Below are 21527 nucleotides of genomic sequence, written 5' to 3' on the forward strand. Positions count from 1 at the left end.
TCTAATTTCTTTTTCGAATTGATCATTCAAGAAAAGATAATATACTTACTAGAATCAATCTTAGCAACAGCCCAAAGTTCTAACATTTGCTCAAAGAATTGATGCTTTACTTCCACGTTTCCTATAACAAAAGATGTTAGTTAGTTCAAAATTCAGAAAGTTCACATAATTTTTCTACAATTACTTAAACTAGCTGACAAGTTCATTGTTTTACAAATATTGATATGTGCAAAAGGAAATTATTTTAAAGAGAACATTGATTGAAATCTGTACTCATTTTTCTATCTGAAGCAAATCTCGGTCAGCCAAAAATTCGAGAATCTAGGTCTATTAACGTTACTTCTTATGAAATTCAAACTTTGTTATTACTAACAAAGAAATAAAACGAGTTTGAAACGGTATTTACTCGAATATTGCCATTTATTCTTAATTAACACTTAAAAGTGTTTTGGGGCCGCGATGGCTCAGTGGTAGAGTATTCACCTCTGGTGCAGGGGTCCTTAGTTGGATCCCAGCTCACGTCAAGTGAGCTTTGTGGTGGACAAACACCGTGTGCGTGGGTTTTCTCGCGGTTCTCCCGTTGCCTCCCACTTTCTTCATTCAACCGTTTAATTCATTTCTCATCATCGCCGTCTTCTTTAGCCTAGTCGGCATATCCATGGAACGTAAAACTTAAAGATTTCATTTCATTCAAAATGTCTCCCCAAACCCTAACTTCTACGTACAGAAGGGTTGTGAAATATTGATATTTAGATAGAACGATACTGGTTCCTCTGTAAAATCTTGAATATTTTGCGTCAGACTCCGTAGTTCTCGTGATTTGTAGATTTAAACTTTATTATTTGTCGCTTTCCACAGCTTGTAACTTAAAAAAAAAAATGTTACCCTACAACCCAAATTTATTGGAACTTTTCTCCTTTTATTTAATGTACGGAATTACTTCCAAAAGTTTGGTCATTGAATTTTTGAACATACTGTATATAATAATTCACTACCATGTTGTGAAACTTTATTACTTCATCTGTCTGTTACTCTAAATATCTTGATACTTTGTTTTCGAAAGTCGAGCGAGACCTTTGTTTATTCTTGGTAATTAGCATAAAAATGGTCCAGTTTAAAGGAAAATTATTCCCGAGTACAATTCCTATTAAATTCAACGGACTCTTTCGTGGGAAAGTGGTTAATATTTGTTTTTTGAAGAATCAAATCCTAGTACACTTCTCCAGTTTAATGTCCAATTTTACCTCACATTAGTATATAAGTACACATTTTTCAAAAGAAGGACGTTAAACTGGAGAGAAAACAAAACAAATCCTATCAATCGAACTATTTGTCCTACATTTGCACGTAGCAGAATGAAATACAATTGATTCCATGTCGTACTATGCGTTTAAAGTATTATTGATAATTCCAAGTGAACAGATAAACACAATTTACTTCATGTCGTACTATGCGTTTAAAGTATTATTGATAATTCCAAGTGAACAGATAAACATAATTCACTTCATGTCATACTATGGTTTAAAGTATTATTGATAATTCCGAGTGAACAGATAAACATAATTCACTTCATGTCGTACTATGGGTTTAAAGTATTATTGATAATTCCAAGTGTACAGATAAACATAATTCGCTTCATGTCATACTATGCGTTTAAAGTATTATTGATAATTCCAAGTGTACAGATATTACAAAGTGACACAAATAAATATGACGCTAAATAGCAAATCCAACTTATTGCTATACAGCTGAAACTTATACTAGCTATACTGCTATTATTTTTACTATTAAAATAACTACTTTCAAACTAAGGTACTCTTTATTTACGGACACGGGTACATGCACACAAACTTCAAAAGTACTTTACTAAATTTTATCCCCATGCTACTAAATAATATTCACAGTACTTCTAACAAGCCCACTAGCATATTTCAACTTTATTTTTGCTCCCACGAACTCTTCGACTCATGCGAAAGCCGGCTATCCCCATGCTCATTACAGAGTATTGACAGTAGTGTTACTTTTCTAGCTTATGCTCTTTTAATCTACGGTTCCATGTATATTTATTTTCTAAAAACTGTTTTCTTAAAAGCTGCTTTACTGTCTGCACGGCTTTTTCAGCGATTCCATTGCTTTTTGGGTTGTATGGTGGGGTTAGCACTGCCTTGATATTTCTTTTTTTTAGGTATGTTGTGAACTCAAATGATGTGAAAGGAGGTCCGTTATTTGATATTAAAGTCTTTGGATACCCGAAAATTTGAAAAAACTCGTCTAACTTTTGTTTAGTTTTAGATGCTGTTGTTGAATTTACATTTTACACTTGGATCCATTTTGAATAACTGTCCACTAACACTTATCTAATACTTTACACTTTGTTCAAGTGAATAAAGAAAAAGTCAACAAAGGATTACAGGAATAAGTAAAGGGAGAATCAATAAGGAAATACTAAGGATGTCGTATTTCGTTTCAGAAGAAAGAAAAAAAAACATTATTTGGTGATCAAATACTGTCACACCTGTTGTAATTCTGTCCAGTTGAGTTCGTTCATATATGTTGGAAGGAAAATAGGTTTCCGCATAATTGCTCAAAGATCCTTTTAAAAAATTATATTTCTGTGAATGTTATTCTTTAAGCGTTCTGGATATTAGCTCTACAATGGTAGGTTTCTGATCACAATAAAACTCATTTGACTTAAGCTTACTGGATTCTTAAACAGAATCCATGGATGTCAGGTTCTTCAAAGTTTATAATTATATATATATTAATATATTTATATTTGTAAACCTACTCTAGGTTATTTTGCCAAATATTTACTAAACTAAAATTAGCCAAAAAAAAAAAAGGGTTAACTAATATATCCTCCCGTGTGAAAATTAAATATTCTCCAGATGTTTCGGAACAAGCTAGTTTCTTCTTCAGCAGAAAGGGAACAAGGATAAATATGAATGAGAGAAATATGGTATGAGAAAAGGAATTACATACCACCAAGAACTCCGGGGTTTTAAAAATTCATATATTATTAACGATAAAAGAAAGCAAAATTTAGTTAATTTCTCTGAAACGACTAGCTCAAAAAGTTTTAGTCATACTAATTGGAAATGTTTTTATCAACAGGTGGCAGTGCTGCGGAGCGTTGACCTTGAGACGACGTAGCAGCTGCGGTAGTCAGTGAATCAGTGTCATGCCGTGTGGATAGTTGCGCTTCGCGCTATGTTGACGCCACAACAAAAGGCTCAATGTGTTATTTGGCTCATAGAAACTAAGTCTGTTGTGTGCCGTGCCACTCACGGGGCTCATATTGAACTTTATTAAATTGTTAAAAACAAAACTTGAAAATGTAAGCTTTCCAATCATGTATCACACATGTATGTACGTTTTTTACTTAATTAAAATATTTTGCCTCAAAACCCCGGAGTTCTTTTAAAGACACACTGTATAACTTGAGAGATAAGTACCAAAAAACCCATGATCAGAGCACAGTGCTAAAGAATGACCTGAGTTGAAGGAAGCGCGATATCTATGTTTCGTCACTGTTGCCGAATCCAAAATATTGCCTACATCCAAGGTAGGTAGCCAGTTTCTTTTAATCAATGTTGCCAAAATCCAGATTTCAGTTCTCCATTTTTCCGTATATTTACTTATAACGAAAAAATGAAATCTTTTAGTTTAACGTCCCACGATTATGCCCTTTAGGCTAAGGGTGACGAATGATTAAGGCACGTGAATAATGACGAAAGAATTGGTGGAATGAGAATCCGGGAGGAAATGGGAGTACCCTGTTAAAACCCATGGACATGATATTGTCCACCACAGACTTACTTGGATCGAAGAAGCGACCCCACATATCAGAGATAAACGCTGTAGCACTGAGACACCTTGCTTTACTCATAAGTTGGTCTATAGTCACAGACGTTTGATAAACCTGTTACATAAATTCAAATAGTGAAAGTGATAAGTGATAAGCCTTATTTTTAATAGGTTCTTCATTTGTAGTGGAATTATATAAATATATAGAAAGTAAAACTCGAAAAATCATGAAACGGTTACCGAAACATAGTAAGAAATTACAGACAATTACAGGCGTATAATTGTACTTGAAACGAAAGATCAGTAATAAAGACTCTTCCCAAAACTAATGAGACAATTGGGAATATCACACTGAAATAAAGTACTCTAATCTTCATACTATCAATATTTAGAACTATGATCATAAGAGTAAACCTGATTCGTGGTAAAATAGTTAGCTCTGGAAGATAGCGTGGTGCATTGGGTGCAGGCTCTATTTCTACATGGGAGAATTGGGAGTACATGGGAGTACATGTAGCTTGGATTACATGTTAAGGTATAGATTCACATTTCATAGTGCCTTGGTCAAGAAAAATGAATGTTAAGCAGTATATGAAAAATACATTTCTTTAAACAATTAAAAACTTAGGTAATTTAATTAATACTTGCCTATTTCTGGGGCATACATAATCCAAATTTCGTACATCTTCTGTAAAAACTCCGTCTCCCCTTGGTCAGCATCTGAAAATTTGATAAATCTTGTACTGCGTATCATCCAAAATAAACAATTAAAATATTTCACTGGCATAAATAATATTCAATAATATTTTGACTAATAAATTAAGAAATACACGGTTCGTCCAGAAAGTAGAAGGACTGAACTTTTAAAAAAATACTATTCACAATTTTGACATATAGACTTAATTAACAGTTTTCAAACTATGCCACTTCTGCATCAACACAGCATTTCCAATGACTCTGTCAATCACTGAAGGCTCCCTGGAACGTAGAAGCTGAAATGCTCTTCATCCCTCTCGTCACGCCCTCTTGAATAGCCTGGAAGAAGGTACCGTCCTTTCATGACCCTTTTCTGTCGGGGGAAGAAAAAGAAGTCTGCAGGAGTGACATATGGGCTGTAGGGTGGCTGGGGAAGCTGTGTAATGCCTTGTTTGGTCAGGAAGTCCATGACACCAAATGTGGTGTGGCTCGGCGCATTGCCATGCTGAAGCTTCCATGATCCAGCGATCGCTGGACGGATGCGAGCGACTCGTTTTCTGAGTCTTTCAAATACTTCCACGTAGAATGCAGCATTCAAAGTTTGGACAGGGCATACAAACTCTCTGTGAACCACTCCTTTGCAATCAAAAAAGATTATCAACAGCAAGTTCATTTTTGACTTGCTCATGCGGGCTTTCTTCGGACGAGGTGAGGCTGGGATGTGCCATTCAGAGTCTTGATCATGTCGTGGATCTCGCTCGCAATTTTATCCAGTTTGATGCAAAACTTCACCGCGTGGCCCTGCTCTAACAAACGATTTATTGTGGAGAAGATAAGGCACCTTGTAAGGGGTTCAGCTTAAACTCGATCTACACTGCGTGAAGGCTTGGAGACGACTGGCAACTGGTGCGCTGGTAGCTAAGACACCCCACCCACCCAACCAGTGCAGTAACATCCCCTTCATTCATCACGTTTTGACGGGGGAAAACAATGCAACTACTTCCCGCACAAACTCTGTAAATATTCTGAAAAAGAAACTTTACAAGATCTTGTTACCTTCACTTTTCCTAAAATTGCATTAAACAAAACTTCACTAAAATACTATATTAAGAAGAAACATAATAAAATAGATAAAAATTATTAAATAAGCAGAAAATAACATTTCTTAATTTGAACAGTTTTTTTTTTAATTTTCATTGCGTACTTACGTAATTGCTATGTAATTTATATGTATTTTTCACTATTTACTTATATTAACGAAAATATATGCTCCACCGGCGGTTTTAGGTTTCGTGAACAAGAAATACGAAAAGAAAAATAGCGCCTTTCACCTATATTTATATAGAATGGAAATATATTACACAGTCTTTTATGTCTTTTATGTACAAATGATGTGTCTAATGTACGAAGGGCATCCAGTGAGTTATCTATCTAGACAGGAAGGGAGGGGTGGGCATAATAACGCCTCACACGTAGGCCAAGACCACTGTGGGGAACCGCGCTGCGCAATTTGAAGTCAGTCGGGACAACACAGTGGCGTGAGAAGAGTGTTTGTGTTAGCGGAGAACTCAACAGGTGACAGGGGACGAAACCTGGATCTACCATTGGGATCCTGAGAGCAAGCAGGAGTTCATGCAGTGGAAAGACCACGATTCCCCGCCCCCGAAGAAGTTCCGTACACAGCCTTCTGCGACAAGGCTCCTACTTCTGCAAATGCATTGTTCGCGGCGTCACAGAAACATTCGCTGCGCGGTGTAACACACTCTGCTCACAGTTACTAAGTTTCTCCGACTGACCTCAAATTGCGCAGCGGGGTTCCCCACAGTGGCCTTGACGTGCGTGTCAGGGGTCATTATGCTTCGCCTCTCCCTTTTTGTTTGGTAGGTAATTTATTGGACGCCCCTCGTACAATTTACTGCAAAGGAGGTATAAAGCTAACCCATTTTTGTTCACATGAAATTTCAATATTTTAAAATTTCCTGATTTTCCGTTGATACATTGATAGCTAATATAATAAAATTTACTCGTGAATTATTCTTCTAGTGCTCATATATATTTAGCAATTTTATATGTATTTGTATTGTTATGATTTTTTAAAATTTAATAATAGAGTGTAATATTAAGTAATCTTTTTAAATGGTAGATTGTATATAAATCACTAGTAGAAAGGATCACTCTAACGAAATTATTTATGTCTCTAGATTGTGAATTTATTTTGTATTTGTTATATGAGGGGCGTTCGGAAAGTACTCTCAGATTGGTTAAATAAAAAGAAACACCAAAACAAATAACTAACTAACTAACAAACTTTATGGCCTATGGAACCCGGAGGTTCAATGCCGCGTTCACAAAAGCTCTCCACTGACTTCTATCCTTAGCTAACTGCATCCTGTTTCTATTTTGTATTCCTATGTCTGCGAGATCCATCTTAATATTGTCCTCCCATGTGCGCCTAGATCTTCCTAATGGTCGTTTTCCGATTGGTCTTCCAGTCAAGACTTTGAAGGCGTTTCTACTTTCTTCCATTCTAGCTATATGACCCGCCCACCTAAGCCTCCTAGACTTGACGACCCTAACAATGTTTGGTAAACCGTATAAATTATGTAGTTCCTCGTTATGAAGTTTCCGCCATTCCCCATTCTCGTTCCTCTTGGGTCCGAATATTCTTCTCAGGATCCTGTTCTCAAATACTTTCAGTCTATGTTTTCCCTCAGAGTAAGCGACCATATTTCGCAGCCATACAGAACAACAGGCATGATTATCGTTTCCCCCCAAAACAAATAAGAAGAATTAATTATATACATCTGAAAACTACTTGTTTGCTCTATTTTTCAACATAGTTTCCATAAACATTCAAGCACTTATGTCTCCACATTAGGTTCGAAATTCCATCAGCATAAAAACCTCCCGTCTGTTCCTTCAGCCAACCTGTAACTGCATCTTTCAGCTCCTCCTCATCACCAAAGCGCTGAGATCCAAGCCACTTCTTTATAATACATCGGAAAGCTCCGAACTTGTGAAACGTCGATTTTCACGAGCTTCTCGATCAATTTTCTGAACGAGCTCATCAGTGACCACTGATGGCCTGCCACTCCTCTCTTCGTTATGAATGTTTGTTCGTCCGCTTTTAAATGAACGAATCCAATTCACGAACAACTCCTTCACTCATCACACTTGGTCCATACACGGCACAAAGTTCCCGATGAACAGCTGCTGCCGAATGTTGTTTTGCCATAAGAAAACGTATAACAGTTTGCACCTCGCATTTGGTGGGGTTTTATACTGCGGCATACATTTTGAGACGCCACAAAAGTGGAACTAGCGATCAGACAGCCTTCACTTTACCACGGCTGGACCGCGCACTTCTATGCAAAGATGGTAGCGCTTTCCCTATTACTAATCGCAGGTTACTTTTCGAATGCGCCTCGTAATAAATCATAGTTTATGATACGAGATTTTGCTATTTGTTTCGAAAGATAGCAGTTGACTTATGATCAAATACTACTTCGAAATCATTGATATCTGTTCTTCTTCGGGACCGCGGGGGCTCAGTGGTAGAGCGTTCACCGCTGGTGCTTGGGGTCCCGGGTTCGATCCCAGCCCCCGCCAAGTGAACTTTGTGGTGAACAAACACCGTGTGCGTGGGTTTTCTCGGGGTTCTTCCGTTTCCTCCCACTTTCTTCATTCCACCATTTCATTCATCATTACCGTCTCCTTTAGCCTTACCGGCATAACCGTAGGACGTAAAACTCAAAGATTTCATTTCATTTTTTCTGTTCTTCTTTCCAAAAGATTATCATCCATCTTATACTCTACGCAGAAGAAATCTACCGTTCTCTAGTCGCGCGGGAGCCCTAACGTTTATTTAATTTTCCTTTACTTGTACTGAAATGTTTGTGCGTCTTAAAGATACTGAAGTTGATATTAAGTTTAAAAAATAAGCCTGCGGGAACTGTACGATTCGAATCTATCAATGCAATCCGTAATATTAGCATTTTCTCTTACGCTCTGAATTCATATTGCCCCAGCATCGGTGAAAGGTAGGCCAACAGGAAATATGAGCACACCATCGAATAGCTCCCGGAACTGCCATAAATATACTCTAAATTCATCGCAATATATTCCCCATTACGTTAACTTTTTGCTATAACATACTATTTTTTAATATGATTTAAAACATTCTCTAGGGTTCTTATATTTAATAAGAATTTCATGTTGCTATTAGGAATTTTGGGCGAAAAATGAATACAAAATTGCCACTGCACCAGGTCAAGAATTGCCATAGCCAAACACCCTTAACAAGAAAAGATCACCCTTAACTAGCAGCCTTAATATTGGACTAAGGAAGAAATTGGTTAAATGCTATATATGGAGTATTGGACTTTATGGTTCAGAGACTTGGACATTACGGGAGTTACAGAACAAATATTGGACTAAGGAAGAAACTGGGCAAGTGCTATATATGGTGTATTGGACTTTATGCTTCAGAGACTTGGACATTACGGGAGTTACAGAACAAATATTGGACTAAGGAAGAAACTGGGCAAGTGCTATATATGGAGTATTGGACTTTATGCTTCAGAGACTTGGACATTACGGGAGTTACAGAACAAATATTGGACTAAGGAAGAAACTGGGCAAGTGCTATATATGGAGTATTGGACTTTATGGTTCAGAGACTTGGAGATTACAAAAGTTACAAAATAAATATTTACAGAGCTTTAAAATGTGATGTTGGAAGAAGGTGGAGATGATAAAATGGACAGAAAGAGTAACAAACGAAGATGTTTTAAAACGAATAGGAGAGAAGAGGGCGCTTCTAAACACCATTCTTCGTAGAAAGGCCAATTGGATTGGACACATCTTGCGAAGAAATGCTCTTCTTCATACCGCCATATTAGGACATAGGGAAGGAAACCGAGGAATAGGAAGAAGAACACAAGTGATCGATGAATTAAAAAACAGAAGAAAATATTGGGAGTTAAAAAAAAGGAAGCTGAAAATCAAGAAACATTGAAGAAACATTTCCAGGCCTTAAAGTTAAAAATAAAAAAGAAGAACTCATTAGTCTCAGGACCTGCCAACTGGCAGAATATTTAATAATAATAATCACTGTCAGTATTTACTCTGTATTATAGAGAGTCCAAGGCCGTTATAGTAAAATTAAGAGATACATAGATATTGACTGCAGGTGTACATACTCGTGTACTTTAACGTTATTATTGTTATGTCAAGAATTCTGGAGATAATGCAATTTAATATTACTAGTTTGCAATTCATCTATTATTAAGGGAAAAAATGTATATATTTTTTCTAACTGGTAATTTATCTCTCTTTTAAAGACACATACTCATAACCCATAGGAAGTTGTAATACAGTATTTAACATAAAGTTCTAATTGGCCAAAAGGGATTCATATACGCTGATTTGACTTCATGCGTGAATAAATATAGATGTAGTAGTACAGTTTCCAAAAATAAAAGTAACTGCTTAATTACAAAGAAGAAAACATACCTTCATTTCGTTTAGCTGTAATCCAAGCTTCCAAAATTTCTTCTACTATAAGCTGGTAGACTTCGTCAGCACCTGTAAAGAGTTTTTATTTTAGTTATTTCTTATATGGTAGCGTTAAAGGATTAACTCTTTCTACACGCAATAATAACTTTAATTATGAACATTTGATTGCACAGCCACACATAAAAAAAATAAAAAAATAAATAAATAAAAGTTGTGTGCAGTAGACCCCAGGGTATGAATTCGATGTATTTTGTTACACAGAATCCAAATTTCGAAACCCCAGGATGATCGACCGTGTCAATTTTTTTATGGGCGAAAAACTTTAGCGATTTTGCATAGGGAGAATACGCGTAAGATAGCCATACAAAAAACAAAGTCCTGTGCAGTAGACCCCAGGATATGGATTCGATGTAGTTTGTTACATGTTTTTCGCCCATAAAACAAAATTGACTGGGTGAATAGTCCTGGGGTTGCGAAATTTAGATTCTGTGTAACAAAAATAAATAAAATAAAATAAATAAATAAATAAATAAATATCGAAGCCATATACTGGGGTCCGGTACACAGAACTTTTATTTTTTGTTGTTGTATTTTTTCTTTGTGTGAGTGTGTCTGTATGTGTATGTGTGTGTCTGTAAAACTGTTAAAGAAAATGGTAATTCATAAATAAATTGTTCTGTATAAAAATTTGATAAACACAAATATGATAATTGGTTTGTACTTGTCTCACATATGTCTTACTACTGATGTACCAACCGTTTGAAATTCCAAACAATGTTAGGCTGGGATTTTGTCCAGCATTTAAATCTTATCAACAGAATTCACAGTTAATTGAAAAGCAAACTGAACACTCGTTTCTTCATTTCAAACTTGAAATCTACTTAGATTCAATCATATAAAAATAAATAACAAGATAAGTATTCACACGAATATTGTAAACACAAGGAAGAAAATAGTATTATGATTACTGCGGGTGCCAAAATAAACCAACGTGATAATCAAGTTCGGAAATCGAATTTAGAATCCGACCAGCACCTGTGTATTGACAGCTTCACTAATGGCAACCAGAATGCATACATAGTTACTACTCAAAAATACTCTTTCCCTGCAAATTGTGATGTGATTCGAATCTCAATAATAAAAACAATAAAAAAACAATAAACCACAATATTAAGAATTATATTGAAGGCAATAAGTTTAGCAACTTGATTTTACTATAAAGAACATAATATGACAGCCGGTGTAGGCGGACTATGTACATAATGAATAACGAGGAAAATATTGAATCAAATACATACATGATCAAACTTTTGTACTTAATTCCTTAACAAATTGAGTTTACTTATTTATGTATTATATGTAAAGGAAAGAAAAAACTGAAAATAAAAGGAAATTCTGCAGAACTATATAAAAGGTTCATCAGTTTGTCAGCCATGTTATGCAATGAAGTGTCGTTCTTCCCGCTTCTCTCATGAAGCACCGCTCACGGGTATAGAACCCAGGCAAAGATAATCTCGAACCCCTCATTTCTATTCATTTCGTCTGCACATACACACTTATTGACTGGAGCATTATCATGGCATATAAGTAAACACTATGAGAGTATGTTATCGCTCCGGCTACCTCGGATGAGGTTTAAACGTAAATAAAGAGTCCATCGTAACGTAAAATTAAAGAAATTGCAAAATAGAAACTAAATGCACCTCTTCAAGTCCATTGCACAAAATAAAATGAATGTTCTAAAAATTGGTTCATAATAAAGATCATTATATCTGTACCAGCAAAATAAATAAATAAATAAATATGGATGGACATTTCCAATAATTCATTTATTGCATCATAAAATACTTCAGCGCTAGCTGATTACGAAAAACAATTTCTTCTCGGTCATGTGTTGATTCTATCTATTAAAAATATGCAATTCACTTTTGATCTGTTATTTGGGCGCTTAAAACAATAATTGTTATCTTTATACGTCATCTGTCGGCTTAGCAAAAACTGTTTACACTGCTCAATAAGGAAACGGCTTAGAGAAAGATAAGATGCATGTTTTTCAGGTGTCTATGTCAATACTAATAAATTATTAATTGTTAACTCAAAACAATCATTAGTTTAATTGTAGTATTACAGATTATGACTGGCAGCCATATTTGCTATCAAAGGTGAACCATTTTGTGCTGTTAGAAGGGGATATCGAACGTAATCTTTCTCAAACCTTAATTGTCCGAAGTCTGTAAAATAAAAACCAAAATGTTCAGCAAACTGTAAGACACAAGACTTTGTATTACCCATTGTCATGCAAAAAAAATGTGAAAGGGTGAAGCTCAAAATTTTTTTTTTTTAAAAAAAAGAAGAAAAAAGGTGTCATTGACGGAAAAAAAGTACCGATTTTAGCAGTTAATTTTTGTCAAAAGGAAAATGGTCAGGAAACTGACAAGGAACGGACATGAACGTGTCATGTGGACATCCGAATCAAACCTAGCTCATTCGAGAAACATAACAAAGATATGTTCATGCACAAAAAATTAGGAGGTGCCATGGACACGAAGTAAGTCCCTGGGTCCCATTAAACCTGTTAGTATTTAAAAAAAAATCATCGCAGTGAAATAGCTATTGCATCAACACTGTTCATTGGAGAGTCATGGTTTATAGTTTTTTTCTCTTCAGCATAAAACAAGCTTTCCAGAGATGCTATGTATTGAGGTCCATAATGTATTTGAACAGGGAAAATTGGGAGAATATCAGGAAAAATCCCTCTGGAAATCCTTCTCATCGGAAAACACTATAGGGGATAAGAAATGTGTGTAACAAATTTTGTGTTGATAGACAGAATAGGTATGAGGGGAAAGCGTGTGTTGGTATACAAAATTTTTCCTCGTATCTATTCCGTCTATCTATACCAAAGTTGGTACACAGATTTTTTATCCCCTATTGTATTTTCCGAGATACATTTGGATTGTCTACTTTCACCCTGAGCCACTCCAAAGGATTTCAAAATTGATGGGAAGGATTTCTATAGAGAATTTTCCCGACATTCTCCCAATTTTCTCTGTTCAAGTACGTTATGGGCCTCAATAAATATCATCTCTAGAAAGCTTATTTTATGCTTAAGAGAATAAACTATAAACCATGACTCTCCAATGAACAGTGTTGATGGAATAGCTATTTCACTGCGAATCTACGATTTTCTTTATATTAACAGGTTTAATGGGTCCCAGGGACTTGCTCCGTTGTCCATGGAACCTAATTTTTTGTGCATGAACATATCTTCGTTATGTTTCTCGAATGGACTAGGTTTGATTCGGATTTCCGGATGAAAGGTTCATGTCCGTTCCTTGTGAGCTATTTGAATTAAGATCTCTGACGTAGATCTGCTTAAGCACCAAATTTCAGCTCTTTGACGCGTAATCTTGTTCTGTACGATTTTGTGAAAATTCAGAAAAATAACAAAGTCGTACATTTCACAAGTAGATATCTTTGGTGCTGAATCTGCTAAAAAGATACAATGCATCCCCATTCCCATATATTTATTCAGGTAGCATCCAGTGATTCTAATTCCTTTGAAAACACACATACTTATCCCAACAGTTTTGTTATTGTTGGAAACAGTTCTGAAATTCTCATTTTCGAATGCTGTTGAGCTGGATCATCGTATTCCAATAATAATAATAATAATAATAATAATAATAATAATAATAATAATAATAATAATAATAATAATAATAATAATAATAATAATAATAATAATAATAATAAAATAAAAAATGTCATCTTTGGAACCAAATCGAGTCCCTTTCAGCCGCATTTTCAACTTTGGGAAGAGCCAAATATCATACGTACCATGTCGGGAAAGGAGGGAGTTTGACGAACACGTGAATGATGTGTTTGACTAATATAGTTTTAATCTGTTATACAACTCTGATGCGTACAAGCTCATCGTATCGTTCATAAATGACTGTTGGATCTTGTAAATCGTTTCCACTTACCTATGTATCGTCAAGTGTGGCAAAATTTGATGCACACGCGCTGTTCGAGTTGTCTGCTATTTGACACAAACTCAGGGATGAATTCAGGGGGTAGCCCGGGGGAATCTTCCCCCGAAGAAAATTCTGTCCCCCCCGGGGAAACTTCAGAATTTCAGTCACAAAATGTAGAAATTACTTCACCCAATTATTTGCTTTTCTTTCCGTTCACGTGCAGACGAAATCCGATCTCTCAATATTCATATAAATGACGAAGACCCATTCTATATAAATATTAAACATGTAATATCTAAGATAGAATACCAAAATAGTCAATAAGACCTGTATTTCTTAACGCTATGACCGAGTTTGGCAGAACATGAAATTGTCAACTGTTAAAGAAAGGTTTGTATTTTAGTAGGTACTATACTCTCGCCCTATATTATACATTAGTAGGTAGCACTAGCACAGATTGAGATAGGAAAGGAAAGATAGGGAAGATCTTTCGATCTTTCCATATGATTTCTGATGTCCGTAGACTTCAGTTCTTGAAAATGTACAGTTCTTGCATTATTTGAAATAGAGCGCCTAAATCCCATTTCTCGCATCGAAAGTAACAGACGTAAATGTGTTTTACGATTATTAAAGTAAATACACTTTTCTTTTATTAAAAATAAGTCAGTTAAAGGGTGAGATTCAGAGGGCGTCATTTAGAGGGATCAGGGAGGAATAGTTATCCCTCCTGGGTCAGAGATTTATATAGAATTTATCAATATAATAGTAGTATATAAGTGAAAGATTGCTATTGAAGGTGATGAAGATCCTGCTCAGTGCCCTGCCATGAGGGAGGGACAAGCGGGGCGACAGCCCCGGCCGAAGTAAGGAGCGCAAAATTCGGGAGGGAAAAAGAAAAGAAGGTAAGAAAAAAAGAGAGGAATGAAATACATGTGCACATGTGGGCATGTGCACATGTATAAAATGAAAGGAAATAAGTAATAAAAATTGCTGAAAATCAAGGAAAAGCAGGGTTTACTTTTTAAAATTTTCTCACCTTTCGCAGGTGGTCTGTCGACCTCACTCATATGTTCGGGGGTTCCGTCGTATACGCTCGTCCCAAGCGCTGATTTTCCACGACACGGCACTAATCCTACTGAAGATTTTATAAACTAAACTATTGATGTGTATGCAGTGAAGAAATCAAGGCTAATATGCTTGATTTAGAATCAGAAGTGTGAGAAAGAATTTTATGATTTAGAATCAGAAGTTTTTAAAAAGATTTAAATTAACTCAAAAATATTTGAGTTATTTGAATCTTTTAAAAACTTCTACATTAGTAACAAACAGTAACTACTGGATATAGGAAATAATAACAAAAATAGCTACTGTAAATAGCAGCTAAAGTTTAGTCTAACATATTTTTACCAGTCTTTATTTAATGTTTTAGATAAAATTAAATGATTGTTTTTCTTTTAAATATAATCTCACATTGAATATTTATTAGCAATTAGTCTCAATATTAGGTAAGACGTGCATGTGAATAGAATTGTTCCCCGAGGAGTTCACATTCCCCCCCCCCCCCCCCCGGGCGAAAATGTCTGAATTCAACACTGCACAAACTGCGAATTCGACCAGAGATCATTACACATCTGCCCTCAACGACTGGCTGCTCACGGTTGATAATTTTTAGGAGCGATTCAAAATCACACATGTACATGAATGTTCTCTACACATCTCTATAGACGGACAGACGGAGCCTGTATTTTATTTGTTTACACAGAAAAAATAAGAAAGATTTTTAACACATCTCGTATCAAGGGCGACGATTTCTCTGTAAATTTGGGGAGTCCATTCGGATGCGGAAGGTACATATATGAGGATTTTAAGACAACTTGCATTCAAATTATGCCAATATTGTATATTCATAAATACAATAGGGGGCACACATGAGCTTTGGGGGGGCCGAACCCCCAGGTTCGGCGCCCATGCCTCGTATCATGCAATTTTGGATCACACTATGATTTTAGTTTCTGATTAGTTAAATAAATTGTCCTCTGATCCTCGTCCCCTATAATTTCATCATTACTCAGTTGTAGAGTGTTCACCTCTAGTGAGTGGAGTCCTTGTTTCGATCCCAGCTCACACTAAGTGAATTTTGTGGTGGACAAACACCGTGTGTGTGGTTTCTTTGAGTTTCTCACATTGTCTCCCGGTTTCTTTATTCCATAATTTCATTCATTTCTCATCATCACCGTCTCCTTTAGCCTAGCCGTCATAACCGTGGGACGTAAAACTTAAAGATTTCATTTCATTTTCTTTCTTTTTGGATCAAAAGATCCAATATATTTCAGGCAAAAATTTTCTTGTACGCCTTATATTTCGAGAACTTTATATAGTGTAGCCAAACCCAAACTATCACTTAACTCAGTATGATATGCTTATTCCGTAAAAAATACGAAAACTCGATTTAGGACCGTTCAAAAATATTCTTGCCTCTGATCCAAAACATTCAATATATTTCGTAGAAGCAAACATTTTCTTGCACGCCCCATATTTTGAGAACTACATATAGTTTAGCCAAAACGAAACTAACAATTTACTCAGTATGGTGTGCTTATTCCGTAAAAAAATACGAAAACTCGATTTAGGGGCCTTTCAAAAATTTTCTGGTCCCTGATCCAAAAAATTCAATATATTTCATTCAATCAAACATTTTCTTGTACGCCTTATATCTGGAGAACTACATATAGTGTAGCCAAACCCAAACTATCACTTAACACAGTATGATGTGTTTATTTCGTAAAAAATACGAAAACCCGATTTAGGAGCCGTTCCAAACTTTTATAGCCCCTGATCAAAAAACTAATTATTGGCCAAGATCGCAATCTTTTGATACATTTTTTTTTTGGGATTATTCCTAAAAATCTTGTTTTTCTATCATGACCTTCCTTTTTAGATTTATTATTCGAAATTCTACTTAGTTTATTTGTACTATGTCAATTAAGTAAGTGTGATTATAAGCAACTTAACAAATCTACTAACCAACAGTAATGATGAGGTCACTCACTCCAGGAAGAAGTTCCTGTCTCAATAGAGATGCATCTGTAACACAATAAATAAAATAAAATAACAATAAAACAATAACAATTTTATTACTATGTGTGATCTAGTAAGAAACACTCATGCCAAGGCTTAAAAGCACATAAAGTAATAAAAGCATTATTAAAACAAATATGAATGCATCTTGCTCAACATACTTGAGCATGCTCAACATACGCAATATAAACTTGCTCAACAAAATATTTAATTAAAACTATAATAGGTACATTATTAAATAAAACATTGTATCGAACAGGAATTCGAGACAGTTCTTTATGCCCTGACGCCATATTGCTTCGATCTTATGATAAAATTTAACAACAATATAGGTTAAATGTTTATTTGAATGGCATAGCAACCAATTTAATTTTTTTTTAATTTTAAACACATTTAAACTAAAGCAACAACGAAAAATTCGGTCAACGAAAATGTTTAGGTTAAAATGTTTCCTTTTCGACCACATAGCATTGAACGTTTTTCACATGATAAGGAAATAGAAATATCTTTTGTAAACTTATTCTTTCTGTGATATTTTCCTTAAGTAGAACCTTTGCTTTGTTATAATTAAATATAAACTAATTATTTGCTGAGCAAAACTATATATTTTCATTAAAAATTCAATACGTGTTACAGTTTCGCCAACTAACTCTTTGGCTTCATTAGACACTATGTGATACAGGATAACTGTACAATCGTATACACATACAACAGCTAAGATATCTTTCTTCTGATTGGCTACTGGCAGCAGCAAATCCCTTTCAATTATACTTATTTGAAAATATCTATATAGATGCATTCTATTGTTGCTAATTACACCAAATGACGATCTTAACTAATTTAAACTAACAATTAATTAACTTAAACAATTAAGTAAATAATTACACACACATACACACACACACACACACACACACACACACACATATATATATATATATATATATATATATATATATATATATATATATATATATATATATATATATATATATATATATATATGGATTGTATAGTTATCCTGTATCACATAGTGTCTGATGAAGCCAAAGAGTTAGTTGGTGAAACTTTAACACGTGTTGAATTTTAATGAAAATATATAGTTTTGCTCAGCAAATAATTAGTTTATATTTATTCTTTCTGTGCATAAAATAGGATTTCAGTTAATTGAGTTAACAAAGATACTTAGTAGAGTATGAAAGTTTTTTTTTTTTTTTTTTTTTTAATGATTTATTGATTATATAATCCCGTTGTTTACCCAAGCTCTTCTTATCTGAATTCTAGTTTGGATTCCTTGTTCTGATTTCAATGCTATACACATTTCTTCGAGTGTATTCCGACCATCCACATAAGACTTTAATCTCTGTAATGTTATAGCATTAGCTATGTCTATAAATATTAGGAAGTACCGGGAGACCTTTCATAACAGCATCTTTATTTCTTGCGTTCCGAATTTTTAAATTCTAGTTTATACGTTTCTTGTCACTCCAGTTTCTACTATAAGTGGTTTCTACTGAAATGAATCAGTACTCTAACATGCCTTGAAATTTAAAAATAAGTTAACAATTAGTGAATAAATAAATAAAAATTATCTAGATACACTTGAAATAATATTTCAATGAAAGAAAGGAACGTTAAGTTACCTGAAACAGTTATAAAGGTCACCCAAATCTTCGTTAGAAGTTTTATGAAGGCTTCTTTCAATTTCTCATCATCTAGTAAAAATAAAAGACACATCGTTTACAAAATAATGTTTTCAAAAACATACTGATTTCTATATATGAGCGGCTAGGGCGAACATAATGATATGTCAAATTTTTCTAAGTTTCGAGTAAACTGAAATAAAAGATTGACCATTCCTATTCAATTCAATGCAATGACACATGCTAAACGAATTTCCCCTGTCATTTGCAACGACATTCCCGAAATAAACAACTACCTACATATTCGCCTACATTACTTCATATCTATCTCAGTGTTTCTCAAAGTCTGGGTCGCGGACCGTTTCTTTGGTAGGTCGCGAGAAGTTTTTCCTTTTAATTGTGAAAATTTTATTTCGATGCAGAAACGCATGTTGTAAAGTAAGTACCATTCAGGAAGTGGAAACTAAAACCGTTTGTTAATGAGGTGAAGAATAAGTGGTTATTCAGAGCCCTGTTGTACAGTCAGTAGAGATTCTGGGTTAGGATGGAAAGAGAATGGGTGAGTCAAAATCTGTCACGGGGTAGGGCAATGCGTTGAGAATAGTGTGAGCTCTGTGTTATCTCTATATGGAAAAAATTAGAATTATGATTTACGAAATTGAAATACCACCATTTCGTAGAATGATAATGTGTATTTGAATAAAAGTAGGTGGGCCCAAAGTACTTTTTAATATTTAATGTGGGTCGCGGTAACAACAAGTTTGAGAACCACTGATCTATCTAGAAGGGACAGTGAAAAAGAACCTACATAATGCAGACGGCATTTCAGTAGGAGGTAAAATGATTTGGTGTATACGCTTTGCAGATGATATGGTGCTTGTTGTAGAAACTGAAGGGAAAATCAACAAGATGGTAGAAAATTTGAGGAAGGGCTGTGAAGAATATTGAATGAAAATAAATCGTAGAAAGATAAAAGCCATAGTGATTGGGACAAAGGGTTGGTGTCAAATGTAGAAGTAGAACTGGAGAAAAAAATAGAATACTAGACTAGTTTTCGATATCTGGGTATTATTATTATTATTATTAATGATATAAAATGTGAACGTGAAATAAAAGCAATGATAGGAATAGCGAAAGAAGCCTTTAGAAGAAAGAAAGCACTATTCTATAAGACCTTGAATAAAGAGTCGAGAGAAAGGCTTATAAAAAAACTTCGTGTCAAGTATTGTGCTGTATGGATCAGAAACATGGATACTATGCAAAAATGATGAAAAACGACTGGAAGTTTTCGAAATGTGGATGTGGAGAAGAATGGAGAGAATTAGATGAGTCGAACGGAAAACGAATGAGAGGGTGATAGAAGTGGTAGGGGAGAAAAGAACAATTTTAGATATTATTAAGCAGAGAAAGAGAACCTATTTGGGACATTCAATAGGGTATGTAGGCAAGAAAGAGAGGGACAGGGAGAAGGAGACTATAATTAATGGACGATATCAAAACAGAAAATCGTAAGTGAAGACGAAGAGATTAGCGGAAGACTGTGGGCCATAGAAACTTCTCAGTTTCAGTAAGTGACCTGCCAATAATGGCAGAATACCTATGATAATGATGATAATATATTCTTCTGTGGTTCGATCACAACCCATTCCAACCAGTGGCGGATCCAGGGGGCGGCTGATTGGGCCAATCCCCCCCAGAAGAGGAAACTTTCTTATTTTATATATAAATAAAACATAGTTTGGAGCTCTTAGAAGTAGCTCTAAGTAGCAGTATTTCAACTCACCGCCCCCCGCAGAAGTCCGTCCTGGATCCGCCCCTGATTCCAACTAAACTTAATTTCAATGGAAATGGCGCTTAGCATTATATTCCCCCGAGTCGCTCATATGTATATGGATAAAACGTAGCTACAATATTATCAATTACCATCTATCAGGTAATATTAAAAATTAATCTATGTTTAATCGAAACTTTCAGATTTGATCCGTTAATTTACAATTAGTTTGGTTTATATCATATTGTAATGTATAAATCGGTATTATTATTTTGTAAATAATTACGTGTAGAGAGAAATGATTTCTTCTTTATAGGACAACACATGCAGGTTCTTAACAATTCTGAGAGCAGACAGATTCTTATGAAGAAAAGCTACCATTACTTAATAGAATAATTAAAGTAAACCCATAGTTTAATGAAAGAGACATTTTAATTTTACGTAAATTAATACACCTACGATTACTTCAGAGTTGAACAAAACTTCCTCTAAAGATGTTTCTACATTCAACAGGGTACATGAAAATGTTTCTTTCTGCTGGCTCAAAACACTGTTGACTGCCAATTAACAACAGTTGTAACAAACACAGTGTTTACTAACATTAAAATGGTGTCATAGAACAATCACATTACAGGCTCTCTATTTCAAGTGTGTCTTTTCTGCCGCTGATGGATTGTCTTTTCCCGTATCTTCCTCGAAAGAGGAAGGATAACTTGCTGTGGCCGATATCTTTTCAATTGTTGGATGCACATTGAATTATTTCACGGACTTCGCTATGCTCTGTCTTGTTAGCCATTCTAAGCAGCCTACGATCTTCACTCGTCAAGACCAAACAACTGAATGACAAATTCGCAACACAGACGAGGTCATTCACTTATTTTTTCAAAGTAAATGGAGGGTTTCTTCCGTCAGAGGATGGCGGGGGTGGAGCCGAAGTATGTTCTGCATATTTTTACGAGGGTACACCTGAAACAGACAGGTTCTAATTTCAGGAGAACTAACTTAATATTCTCACTGTAATACTATTGTTAAATAGTG

At 35.1% G+C, this 21527-nt stretch overlaps 1 protein-coding gene across 1 annotated transcript in view; it reads right to left on the minus strand.

The window, feature by feature from the left end:
* LOC145692677 (uncharacterized) overlaps positions 1 to 21527 on the minus strand; it is a 1521027-nt gene that overhangs the window by 1395757 nt on the left and 103743 nt on the right. Inside the window, exons 19-23 of the mRNA XM_081768059.1 lie at positions 18719 to 18790; positions 17022 to 17081; positions 10018 to 10089; positions 4456 to 4527; positions 50 to 121 (exon numbers count right to left, since the gene is read on the minus strand). Of these exons, the coding sequence (XP_081624185.1) occupies positions 50 to 121; positions 4456 to 4527; positions 10018 to 10089; positions 17022 to 17081; positions 18719 to 18790 (348 nt within the window). The remainder of the gene's footprint in view (positions 1 to 49; positions 122 to 4455; positions 4528 to 10017; positions 10090 to 17021; positions 17082 to 18718; positions 18791 to 21527) is intronic.

The sequence above is a fragment of the Thermobia domestica genome, chromosome 8, assembly GCF_964235325.1.
Source record: "Thermobia domestica chromosome 8, izTheDome1.hap1.1, whole genome shotgun sequence".
NCBI lineage: Eukaryota > Metazoa > Arthropoda > Insecta > Zygentoma > Lepismatidae > Thermobia > Thermobia domestica.